The sequence below is a fragment of the Bufo gargarizans genome, chromosome 3, assembly GCF_014858855.1.
Source record: "Bufo gargarizans isolate SCDJY-AF-19 chromosome 3, ASM1485885v1, whole genome shotgun sequence".
Classification (NCBI taxonomy): domain Eukaryota; kingdom Metazoa; phylum Chordata; class Amphibia; order Anura; family Bufonidae; genus Bufo; species Bufo gargarizans.
This window is the reverse complement of record NC_058082.1, coordinates 497,539,813-497,553,470: the sequence shown is the minus strand read 5'-3', so window position 1 is coordinate 497,553,470 and position 13,658 is coordinate 497,539,813. Positions and strand designations below refer to the sequence as shown.

At 45.9% G+C, this 13,658-nt stretch overlaps 1 protein-coding gene across 1 annotated transcript in view; it reads left to right on the top strand.

Annotated features, from left to right (window-relative positions):
- Positions 1-5,956: 5,956 nt before the first annotated feature.
- LOC122932522 (Rab interacting lysosomal protein) overlaps positions 5,957-13,658 on the top strand; it is a 47,767-nt gene continuing 40,065 nt past the window's right edge. The window contains exon 1 of the mRNA XM_044286988.1: positions 5,957-6,273. Coding sequence (XP_044142923.1) covers positions 5,998-6,273 — 276 coding nt within the window. The 5' untranslated portion in view covers positions 5,957-5,997. The remainder of the gene's footprint in view (positions 6,274-13,658) is intronic.

The following is a 13,658-nucleotide window of genomic DNA, read 5'->3' as shown; positions in this document are numbered from 1 at the left end:
CCAATTTTAGCAGTGTCATGAAGTACAATATGTGACGAAAAAACAATCTCAGAATGGCCTGGGTAAGTCAAAGCGTTTTAAAGTTATCAGCACTTAAAGTGACACTGGTCAGATTTGCAATAAATGGCCTGGTCCTAAGGTATAATAAGGCTGTGTCCTTAAGGGGTTAAGAGACCGAACCAGTCCCTTCTGGGCCAAAAGGGGATGACCTGGATTAGGACACATATTTCGGATTGGAATTTCTGCAGGACCTTTGGGATCATCGGGATTGGGGGAAAGGCGTAAACGTGTCCCGATGTCCAGTCCTGAGTGAAGGTGTCTACTGCCACACAGGGATCCCTTGGATTGAGCAAGAAGTAATGCAGTACTTTGTGGTCTCTTCTTGAGGCGAACAGATCTAGACTCGGAATTCCCCATTGATTTTGGATCCTCTGAAAGGCCGACTGGGATAGGGACCATTTGCCTGGATCCAGTCTCTGACGACTGAGAAAGTCCGCCTAAAGATTGAGATTTAGAGAACCCTTCAGGTGTACCGCAGCCAGAGATTTTAGGTTCTTCTCTGCCCATAGAAAAATCTGTTTTGAGAGATTCCAAAGGTGTCCATGCCTTGTACCTCCCTGATGCTGGATGAAGGCTACAGCTGTGGAATTGTTGAGTGGACTAGTACATGACTGTTCTTGGATTGGGTCTGAGGTGCTTTGAGGCCTTCCCATATATCCCGAAGTTCTTTGTAGTTGGATGACATCCTCTCCTGAGCCCTGAGTCCCCTGAAAGGAACCTGTGGCAGTAAGGTCACCCCAGCACCAGGAACTGGTGTCCATTGTCAACAATAGCACTTGCTCCTGGCTCCAAGAGACTCCTGACTCTAGATTCCTGTCTCTGAGCCACCACTGTAAGGAGGTCTTTACCTCTTTGGTTACAGACATCCTCTGGTCTAGGGTTAACTGAGATCTGTTCCATTTACTGAGGATGAGGTCCTGTAGAGGCCTCATGTGTAATTGGGCCCAGACATCAGCTGGAATGCAAGAAGATAGACGACCTAAAACCTTAAAGGGATTCTGTCACCAGGATTAACGATATGTAGATATTTATATGTGCCCATTAGTCTTCATGCAGTGTTTACAATGATCCCTCTGTTTATGCTCTGTGTGCCTTATAGTCTTATAAAAAGAGATCATATTCATATGTAAATCACCTCTGTCAGGAGCCCAAGGGGTTGTCCCACGATCTCCTGGAGCCCAGCCGCACCCATCGATCCGGAGCCCAGCACCGCCTACTACTTAATTTATCCTGACGTCATGTAATCTCTGCTCCGTAGTCTCGCGCAGGCGCAGTGGACACTGTAGTCTGCACCAGTGTGGACTACTGGCACTGGCTTGAACTTGTCCACTGCGCATGCGCCGGCTCCCTGCGCACCCCGATCGGACCGGAAAAGACTCTTTCTCTGCGCAAGTCGGTCCTAGGCGGAGGAATCTTCTGGCAGCAATTTTGACCGACTTGCGCAGAGAAAGAAAGTATTTTCCGGTCTGATCGGGATGCGCAGGGAGCTAGCGCATGAACAGTGGAGAAGTTGAAGCTGGTGCCAGTAGTCCGCACGGGCGCAGACTACAGTGTCCACTGCGCCTGCGCGAGACTACGGAGCAGAGATTACATGACGTCAGGATAGTGCAGTGAATAAATTAAGTAGTAGGCGGTGCTGGGCTCCGGATCGATGGGCGGTGCTGGGCTCCAGGAGATCGTGGGACAACCCCTTGGGCTCCTGACAGAGGTGATTTACATATGAATAAGATCGCTTTTTATTTTTATAAGAATATAAGGCACACAGACCATAAACAGAGGGATCATTGTAAACACTGCATGAAGACTAATGGGCACAAATAAATATCTACATATTGTTAATCCTGGTGACAGAATCCCTTTAATGGCTTGTCTGATCGATCAAACGGGCTTTCTTAAGAATTGTTGGATCCCTAACTTTAGATCCTGGAGCTTCGGAGATGGAAGAAAGGATTTTTGGACAGAATCCAGGAGGATGCCTAAAAATATTCTTTGATGGTTTGGGATAAGATTGGATTTCTCCCAGTTGACTATCCAGCCAGGTTCTGAAGGTAAGAGAGGACCTCCTGAAGATGAGATTGTAGGAGATCCGACGTTTCTGCTATAACTTACAGATCATCCAGATATGGAATAATTAATATTCCCTTTTGGCTTAGAGAGGCCACTACTTCTGCCATAATCTTAGAGAAGACGCGAGGAGCAGAAGATATTCTGAAAGGGAGACAGTTGAATTGAAAGTGATGAATTTTCTCTTTTAGCTTCACTGCAAACCTCAGATATTTTCTGGATAGGGGAAGAATTGGGACATGAAAATAGGCGTCCTTAAGGTATATTGTGCCATCATAGCCCCTTTTTGATGAGTTTCACGGCGGATTTGACAGTTTTCATTTTGAACTTGCAATAGGTTATGCGTCTGTTTAGTGGCTTCGGATTTATAATGGTCCGGAATTTGCTGTTCGATTTTCGAACCAGGAACAATGAGGAATAGTGACCCTGTCACGGATGAGAATGGGGGAAACCCTCAACCGTGCAATGTCAATAGGATAAGGGTATCTGCTAGGCCAGGACCACAGGATCAGGGAGCAGGTCACCTCCTAGCGCGTCCCTAATTCTGACCCTGACTCCTAACCGTATGAGCCAACCCAGATGGTAGGGGGGCTCATACTCCGAAACCTAGGATCCCTACTACCCCTCAGGAAATCCCTGAACTAGGAGCAGGGTAAGACTAACTGTTCCTCCTAGACACTGACGAACAGGAGTCTCACTGGCCAAGGAGCAAGGAGAGGGGAAACATATACAGCATATGGATATGGCAGGTGAGTTAAACCAGTAATACACCTACCTGCCACAGGCACGCTGACTGGACCCCGTGCACAAGTACTGATGTCCACACAGGTCACAGCACACACACAAATCACACAGGTATCCAGGACACCCATAGCTGCAATAAATATAAAGAGCATGAAAACATCTTCTTAACATCATACATATATTTTTTATGACCACAAGGGCGGCCCTCACTGGATAGATGGCATAAGAGACCAGGAGGATGACTCCAGCATAAAGCATGGCTGGAGTACCCCTCAGCTACAGGCATCCAGCAGGAGCTAAATAGCCCAAGCAGCCACACCCACACACACATACTAGGAAAGGAGTTAACCCTTCCAACACCAGACAAGGTAAGTGTCACTTGAAGGGGAAATGCACACACAACTAAATCCCGTGCAAACCAAACATGGAAAGTGAACACATACAAACACACGTTGCTAGATGCAACCGCATGCCTTGACAGCGAACCGCCTGGCAACCAGCTCAGGCTGCTACACTGCCAACAACATGTTGCCAGCGGCAACCACACGTGAGACAACATACTAACTGCCCTCACCTGTGGTAGACAACAATCAGACCGCTGACAACTGCATGCGACACAAAGAGTCACGACCAAACCATAGTCGTGACAGACCCCTTCTTCTTCCCCAGTTGGGAACACTCTCTATTGCCCTTAGGCATAATAATTCCCTTATGCCTTCGGACAAAGAGGACCTCTGAGGCCAGGGGAGTTGGGTTATCATGATTTTTTGTGGGGGAAGAGAATCCAACTCTATAGCATAACAGTTTTTTACGATACTGATTATATATCATATATGGGTCTGTGATGACTTGCTCCCAGGAATTTATGAAGGAGCTGAGTCTTCCTTCAACACGAATGGCGCCATTGCTTGGAAGAGAAGGAAGGATCTCCCTTGTTGGGGTTAAAAAGAAAATGCCTTCCTTTTCCGCCCTTGGCATAGCTCCACCTTTCCGATTTCCCCTTATCTGATCTGGTATCCTGCTGTTGTTTACAAAAAAACTGCCTTCTACTTTTGGATCGGACTTCGGAAAAACCTTTCTTTTGGTCTGTAGCATTTTCTAAGATCGTATCCAGATCAGGGCCAAACACATACTGCCGTTGGAACGGTAAGGATATCAATTTGTTTTTAGAGATAATATCACTGGACCAGGCCTTCAACCACAGGACTCTTCTGATGTTGTTAGAGAGTACTGCTGTACGGCCAGAAAGTCTCACAGACTCTGCAGAGGCATCTGCCAGGAAATGAGTGGCCTTTAAGCAGGGGAAGGCTATCCAAGATCTGCTCTCTTGGGGTCTTGTTAATTAAGTGAAGCTCTAATTGCTTCAGCCACTCCCTTGCTGCAGCGCTGGCCAATCGCAGCGCACAGCTCATAGCCTGGGAGTCCCAGGCTATGAGCTGTGCTCTGCGATTGGCCAGCGCTGCAGCAAGGGACACGCCTAATACAAATCCGTCCAGTACAACAGAGGGAGCTGCAGACACCGGAGCCTATACCGGGCTGAACGGAGCGGCGCCCAGACATACTAGTAAGTGCAGGGGGACCCCTGGGCGCCGCTCTGCCCACTGATATAGTTAGTTTTTAAACTAGTGAAAGGTCCTCTTTAAACACTAGGCATGCGCCACAGTGACGTCATGACGCTAAACCATGCCACCTCGGCTTCTGACGTCATCACCCGGCGGCTGGAGGGAAGTGCGTTCTAGCGTCGCTCCAGCTGCCTTTCCACTCTGCATTAAGCCCTCCTGGACCGCCGCAGAAGGGAGCTTCGCCGTGGGGCGCCATACAATAAAGGGGCACGGGTGCAGACCACACAGCAGGAGGGAAGAGCCGGAACCGACCTCTGGTCTGCAGAGCAAGATGATCCAGGTATCGAAATAGGCTAGGAACCCAAAGAGCTCTCAGTACCTCTCTGGACTTCCTTCCTTGACAGGACAGGAAAAAAACACTGGCGATAAGGGGAAGAGGTGGGGTTTTTAAACCTCTCTGTGTTTTTCCTGTCCTATCAGAGGAAGTCAATCTCAGGATGTGCTGTCAAAAATAAATATATACCTGTATATATAGATAGATATATTATATGAAAGTCAGGTAAATCTTAAGTAGAAGAGAGGCATACAACAAAATTGCTATGCAATGCAACTGACAAAGTCAGGATAGATTCAACACATCAAAGTCTTTTGGGTTTTTACAGCCCTCTGAAGTTCCTATAATTGGACTTTACTTTCATTACTAATAAAAATAAATCAGAAAAAAATAATAATTTCATGATGCTTTTTACAAACCAACAAGAAAACGATGTTTTGCAGGAGCTTAGGATGTATGCAGACGGTGTGTATTACATACTGATTTTCCACATGGATTTTCAGCGGAATATCTGCAGTGTAAGGGCCATTCCCACAGCCGAATTTGTCTTCTGACTTTTAGTGTGGATCATGCTCCAAAATTCCAGCAATGATAATGTACACAGTGCACAAATTTTAAATGCCGAAATTTGATTTTTTATATCTGCAGAATGTCAATCATGAGGCTTTTCTGGTAAGATCTTGGGCAAATCTACGTCCAAATCGTCAACAAGATCCGGATTTGCAGATTTTAGTACAGAAAAGCAGCAAAAACTGCACAAAAACCACAAACTACAGTGCTGTGTGAATGTACCCTTATAGTATGTTCACATGTTGCTGAAACATTGCAGATTTTCTGCTGGATATCAAATGGTGCGTTTTTTTATGTTGCAGAACTGCTGCCGATTTCCCTTTTTTCATTGGAATGAAATATCTACAGCGCATCAGTTATATGTGGGTGATTTCCCACGCCATTTTTTTTAATTAAGAAACGCTGTTATAGGAACCTCTGTGACCCAGTTTCCAGCCTGCGGTAATCCCTGCTGCCAGCCTCGGCTGTACATGAAGCACTCCGGACAGGGCGCGTACTGCGCCCCCTGGTGCACTGGAGGAACAAGGCGAGAGCAAGCAGTGGGCGGGTCTGTAGTTGTGGGTGGCATCACGAGGCGTTCAGTTAGTGGGTGTCCTCGTATTTGTGGGCGGGGTTACGAGTCTGACTAGCCTCCAGCTTGACAGCTGTGGAGGCAGCAGCGGGATGGAGGCTCCAGGGCGAGTGTGGCTGCGGGCCACGGGCTCTCTGTCGCTGGACGATGTGTACAGCATGGCGAAGAGCCTGGGCTCTGAACTGCAGAAACTGACCGAGCAGTACGGGCCGGACTCGGTGTCCGGGGTGGTCCCGCAGGTGGTGCGCGTCCTGGAGCTGCTGGAGGGCTTTGCGGCAACCGAGAGGGAACGGGGCCCCCCGGAGCATGAGCTGCTGATCCGGGCCGTGCAGAGCATGCATATAGGCAGAGAGGAGCGACCTGCACCGGTAAGTCCTATGGCCTGCTGGTGCACCACCAATGGGGCAAGAGGGCGGCATCAGAGAGGCTAGGTGCACCCCTGGGGGCAACTACAAGTACCAGCAGGCAGTGCTGTCCTGGAGAATGGGAGTTGATGCTCTCAGATGCCTGATGACACTCTATAACCTCACCATTCATAGTAATCCTGCCATCAGTAACTGCTACAGTATACAAATGTCACAATGCGCCATGCGGTGATCAGTGGTTCCCTGATGATCAGACCATAGCGATTGTTATCTCCTGTGTCCCAGACATGTCATACTATGAGCTTCCCAGCCCCCTAAACTGAAAGCTGCTCCCCTGCAAATCTAAAACGGTTAGCTTTCAGTTATAGCCCCACAGATGACGGTCCCTGCCTTGTCCTGTTGTCACAGCTTGTACCATTGTGGACGGTGTGCGTCCACCGCAGCACCGGACAAGTCACTGGGCAGCTATGATGATGTCGGCCGACGACCAGCGGAGCACAGTTTGTAGCCTGTGTTCACACATAGCAGAAATGCTGCAGATTTCCCTTCCGCTTTGGCGTAGTTGTTGCAAAGTGAGATTTTACAAAACGTCATCCACGTGCCGCGTAAGATTTCTGTGTGTGGGTTATTAATCGGTGACATGTCAAATGAAATGTCCGATTTTTTTTTTTTTTTTTTTTAAATTTTTTTTAGTTTTGCAGATCACTTAATCTAGTTTGCCACATTACATAATTGTCACATTCAGACAGAACAGGGATGAAAGGGGTTATCCCTCCGAAATTATTTAGCACCTCTCCACAGGTGTTAAATATTGGAGGGGCCCAACCACGGAGTACCTGAGAACAAGAGGTCCCCCGTGTCAGTCGGCCACTCCATTCACTTAGATGAGTCATCCATACCCGACCGTCCTCTATTGGAAAATCTTGGGAAAAGAAAGCTCAGGCATGTCAGATTTCCAGCAGTGAGTAGCCTGGCCCTGGCTTATTCTCCATTGAAAACACATGCATGCTCGGCTGGGGATGCATGTTTATTGAGAAATCAGAAGGAATAGATATCTATAAAATGTATGGACAGCTGTAGTGACCGGTGTTGAGCGAACTTGTGTTTTAAGTTCGGCGTCCAAGGTTCGGGTTATCGAAGAATCCCGTTATGGATTCCGCTACCACGGACCATAACTGAATTCTATGACGGCATGCACTACGGAAGCCTATAAGATAAGAGAAGTCTATGCTGCCAATAGACTCTATTATAACGGAATGCCTCTTATAAGCTTCTGTGGGGGAATGCCATCATGGAATTCTGTTATGGTCCATGGTAGCGGAAACCATAACGGGATTCTCTGATAAATGTTTCCATGTCTAATGACTTTAGCAGGTTTGCCACTCATCCGGAAAACAGTGGCTTGTCACCATAGACGACGTTATGACGTGTGTATGCTCGTCCGTGGACTTGTCCCACTCAAAAACAGTGATGGTTCAATTAGAATTGCATTCCATATTTCCCATAGTACATATAATAGTTATCTTGTTGTCTGATATTCATGCTTAATCAGTGGTTAAGAAGAATCGTGACCTGCATGCGGGTCTTAAAGGGGTTATCTGGTAGTAGTCCAGTAAAGGGGTTGTCTCACTTCAGCATATAGCATTTATTATGTAGAGGAAGTTTAATTCAAGCGATTTACTAATGTATTGTTATTATCCATATTGCTTCCATTGCTGGCTGGATTCATTTTTCCTTCATATTATGTACTACTCGTTTCCATGGTTATGACCACCCTGCAATCCAGCAGCAGTGGCGGTGCTTGCACACTATAGGAAAAAGCACTAGCCTATGTGCGTTCCCACTGTTCAGGCCACCAGAGAGGCCAGCGGTTTTTCCTATAGTGTGCAGGCACGACCACTACTGATTGCAGGGTGGTCATAACCATGGAAACGAGCAGTGTATTATGTTATGTAAATGTAAATCCAGCCAGCAAAAGAAGCAATATGGACAATAACAATATATTAGTAATTGGCTTGTATTATAACATTTATTATGTAAAGGAAGTTATGTGGAAGCGAGACAACCCCTTTAAATTTTGTGGGACCTACAAAAACCGCTGTTTGCTCACCTGGATGCTCCTCTTCTTGAGATTGAAGATGCTATGTGCCTCTGCCTGACCTTACTTCTACAGGATCATAGTGACATAAAGCTGGGCGTGTGATCCTGTAGAAGTAAGGCCAATGCCGTGTGCTCCTGCAATCCCAGAACAGAGGATCACACTGGCACACTAGCGTGATTCCCACAATGGACTCGCCCGTGTGAAACAGTCCTAAGAGTTCTGGATCTCGTATGACTTTCACTTCTGGAGTTGCACAAGTAAGGAGGTCACAGATAAAAATGGGCTACGTGATGGAAAGTAAGAGGAAGTGAACCTAGTGCTGAACCACACGGCGTGTGTGCCATTATCCCGTCAGAATAATATCCCATTACCGAAATAAAAAGAATTGACCTATTTATATTTCCTGCCAGCTTCCCACTGATGCCAATCCTTATAATTAGCTGCCAGAGGCATCTGGAATATAGTCGGCTTGGCTTACAGTAATGTACTGACGCAGGACTGGCTCCGACACTGGAGAACAGGTGGTAAATGAGGCTGTGACCCCCACAGTCTGAGGTTCCGGTATTTAGGTGGATTTCCACGGCGCAGTTATTAGGAACTGCTCGTTCCCGCCAGTCTGCCCCTGTAAGTGTGCAGCAGATCATTCATCAGGTGAAATGATCGCTTGTGCAGGCACTTGAATGATCATTTCTGGGCAGCAGATCTTGCTGTATAAACAGCGATCTGCTGCCCAGAAACAATGCAGCTGTATGAGGACAAGCGATCGGCATGTTCTCTTACTGTGGAGGTGATCCCCACACGTAAATGGAGTGCTTCACCCGCGCTGAGCGAGTAGCCGACTGTCCGATAGGAACGCTTCCTTCATGATGATATGCTGCCCAATCCACCTGCAGATGGGGCTGAAGATTGTCGGATGGGGAAGCATTCCATCCTGGCAATCGCCTGCTAGTCAGTGGAGGAGACCGCTGCTATTACATGCAGTGATCTCTTCCACGATGTGGGGAGGAGCGATCGCTAATACCATCGCTGCCGGCAGCAGACTGTGATTAGACAGCATGATCTGCCACCAGCAAAAGATGATTTTTCAGCCTGCTTAAAAATTGCGATTCCCTGATGAAGAAGCGTTTGCTCATTCCTCAGGTATTCGGCGGCAGTATTACACAGGCAGAGCCTACGATTGCTTGTTAGCAATGATCTGCCCGATGATCTGCAGGGGTAATACAGGCCTAAGTCATTGATCTTTATGTAATGTTATTGCATTGGTAATAACCTTCAAACATATTTGATCGATTAAACAAATCCCATGTTGGCATTAAATTTGCATTGAGCGCCTATCTTTTTGGGGGTCAGTCTGTTGAGGTCTAGTAGTTCCTACTGCTTGGCTACTAAGAAATTCTAAAGTTAAAAGTCCAACTAACTGAAATCTTGCAATAGCAAAATGTATTGGAAAGTTCAGCATGTCGGTACTCTAAATGCCAGCACAGAAGTGAAAGACTGTTGAAATCAGTCACACTATGGTGCCCTCAGTAAGGGAAATCTCCTGGTGGCCTGATGCCAGGGGGTCACCTGAGCCCTCCTAAAGCTGCCGAGTATGTAACAATCTGACGCTCTCAGCATTAACGATGGGAGCATTACGTACTTATATACCCAGCCAAGTACACAGGTGCCTTCCTTAATTCAACTGTGCCACCATTATCAAGATGGTGATACGGTTAAATACTGCGGATGGCACAGGAGCGCGTGGCCTCATGCCCAACTGTTCACCCTAATAGACACTAGATATGATGCCTATACAGGACACAGACATCTTAGACCACAGGCCGGAAGAGGCAGGTGGTATGGCTGACATCACTTACTTTTGTTTGCCCCACCTTCTGTAAATCTGGATGGGCCATTTCCGGGGCTCTGTTCTCTATATAGGTGTGGGACCCGCACCTATCAGACAATGGGGGCATAACCTAGCGATATGCCCCCATTGTCTGAGATGGGAAAACTCCTTTAACACCTCATATCTGAGAGCTCTGAGGATAGCCTGCACGAATACATTGTAACAACAGTCTCTTCTGTGTAAGGCCTGTTTCACACTTGCCTTGTGGCTTTCTGGTTTTGAGATCTGGTAAAGGATCTCAAAACTGGAATTAAATTGCTCCATGCCATAATTCATCCGGATGCATCTGTTTCGGACAGATCCGGTTGTATTAAATTTAAACTGAACAATCCGGTATGAAAATCAAGTCAATCGTTGCTGGATCCATTTTTTCGCTAAAAAAAAAAAAAAACGGATCCGAAATCATTGACTTACATTGATTTTCATGCCGGATCCTGTTCCGTTTGGCAGCTTGCAGTGGTTTTGTGTCTCAAAACTGGAAAGCCACAACGCAAGTGTGAAACAGGCCTAAGCTAAGCTGGTTTGCTCAGCATCAGAATGTTTCTTCCCAAAAATAAGCAGAAATCTTAAATGATGAGGAATTGAAACCCAAAATATCATAACATTTTCAGATTTTGAATACAGAGATCAAGTGCTGGAATTATGGCCAAAACGTTCAAAGCCAACATCCCTATTCCCACAGTCAGATGATAGCCGCGGATCAGGCAACAGTCCGTGACTATGTAATGGTTGCACCAGCAGATCTCTGCTCTAATAGAAGAGGGACAATCAGATGTCTAAATGGGATATTTTAAATTTTGGATAAATGCCCCCTAATTTACATTTTATTTTATTTATAAATACCGAAACTAAAGTGGTGAAATTCTTCTCGCATGATATTTGCTTACCTGGGATTGTCGGTGACGTTAAGCATACTCGTGCACTTCACTGCTCTGTGTAAATGGACTTTATGAACTTTTATGACTGAAAAACAGAAAGTAGAAGCCAAATAGCACAAAGTTCAACAAGCACTAAATGCCGCCTTGTGGTGGGTATGTGCCAATAAAAAGATGTCCACCCTCACCACTACTGGATGTTTTGCAGAATGCTGACCACTATGTGCAGTAGGCGCCCTAGAACTTAAAGGGGTTATCCAAGAATATAAAATTCTCCCCCATATGCCCGGGCCCCCCCCACACTGAATATACTTGCGCTGCCCCTGGTCCCCGCACCGCCGCTGCTTCTCCCTGTGCGCGGATGAAAACATCCATTGTAGGGGGAGGGGGGGGGGGGAGCAGCCAATGACAAATGGGGACGAGCCTCCCTAGTGTCACCAGCGATGCTAGGGAGGCTCGTCCCGCCTGCCTTTGGCAAGGATGGCGTAAAAATGAAGCGTGCAACAAAATTTGTCGCAGCCACTTTTCTTACACCAAAAACGGACCGATTTCTTGCCGAATAATACATCCCACTCCTTATTATGTGCCATTGTCGCACGATAATGAATGATGTTTATTCACTTCACCTGTCAGTTGTTTTTTTTGTTATGGCTGAGCGATGTTTTCCACGGCAGCTTCTCGTTTTCTTTGTGCAGTTTTCGGTATCTGTTCCTTTTCTGCCAACTGACACTGACTTAATGGAGTTCAATAGAAAACACTTGAGAGGATCAGTCGTCACGCCTGTTAACTCTCTGTGTGGCTATCTCTGGCAGTCTCATAGTGTCTGTGTGGCAGTCTAATATCTCTGGCAGTCTCATAGAGTAGCAGTGGCATGTGTGATTGCCGCCCCATTTAAATGGGGAGCACAGGACCCCTGTTCTTGTGCTCAGCGGTTTCACTAGTAGTCAGACCCCTGGCAATCAGACACTTATCTCCTATCCTAAGTATGTGGAATTGAACAACCCCTGAGTGAAGCTGATGTAGGGAATCCTATTAAGAATTACGCAGACTGAGAACATAGGAAGGAATTAGCCTTTAAGGGCTCGTTCACACAAACGTGTGAAGCCTGCAAATTGAAATGAATGGGTCCGCATCCGTGATGCGGAATGGCCACAGAACGGTGCCCGTGTATTACAGATCCGCAATACAGCAACGGGCATCACACAAGCCCTTAGTGTGTACATACTAGTACGGTATATTAGAATACCATTGAAAGGTTTATTTATTTCAGTAATTCGGTTCAAAAAGTGAAACTCATATATTCTATAGATTTATTAGACACAGGGTGATCTATCTCAAGCATTTATTTCTTTTAATATTGATGATTATGGCTTACAGCTACTGAAAACCCCAAAGTCTATATCTTAGAAAATTAGAATAAGACCAATACATTTTTTTATTTTTTTTAATCTAGAAATGTTGGCCTACTGAAAAGTATGAACAGTATATGCACCCACCGCCATATTGTAAATTGGAAAAGTACGAAGTAAATTTAATATAATTTTTTAAAACAGTTAAAGCCGAAATATCCCTAATGAATCATGATTCATATACACATTTCCATAGCTTGGTCATGTCTCCACCAATTCAGGTTAGAATCAGATACCATATACATGATATTAACAAAAAATACCAAAATTATAAAGTCACTTAAAAAATTGAAAATTCATAAATAATTATGGCTTTCTCATGGGTGGTATAGCTACAGAACAGTATGTCCAGTTCCGTATATTAAGTTGATGGCTTTCTATAAAAACATCCACCTTGTAAAGGAGATTACAGCAACACATCTGATTTCAAAATGGTATTATGTCAGTTTTTTACATTGAGTAAGGCTACTTTCACACTTGCGTTCGGGGCTCCGCTTGTGAGTTCCGTTTGAAGGCTCTCACAAGCGGCCCCGAACGGATCCGTCCAGCCCTAATGCATTCTGAGTGGATACGGATCTGCTCAGAATGCATCAGTCTGGCACAGTTTGTCCTCCGCTCCGCTCAGCAGGCGGACACCTGAACGCTGCTTGCGGCGTTCGGGTGTCCGCCTGGCTGTGCAGAGGCAAACAGATCCGTCCAGACTTACAATGTAAGTCAATGGGGACCGATCCGTTTGAAGTTGACACAATATGGCTCAATTTTCAAACGGATCCGTCCCCCATTGACTTTCAATGTAAAGTCAAAACGGATCCGTTTGCACTATCATGAACAAATGGTAATGCAAACGGATCCGTTCTGAACGGAGCCACCGCCTGCATTAATATGAGCGGATCCGTTCAGAACGGATCCGATCGAACGCTAGTGTGAAAGTAGCCTAAGATATTAAGGGATGTTAAAAGATTCTTCTATGTGAAGTTGTGCAGTTCCAGAATATATCACTATATAGCTGATAATAGCCAATATCCAAATTAATATAACGATGTTAGTATTGCAGCTATATTATATTAATTCTCAGTATATGCACCCAATACTTGGTCAGGGCTCCTTTAGGTTTA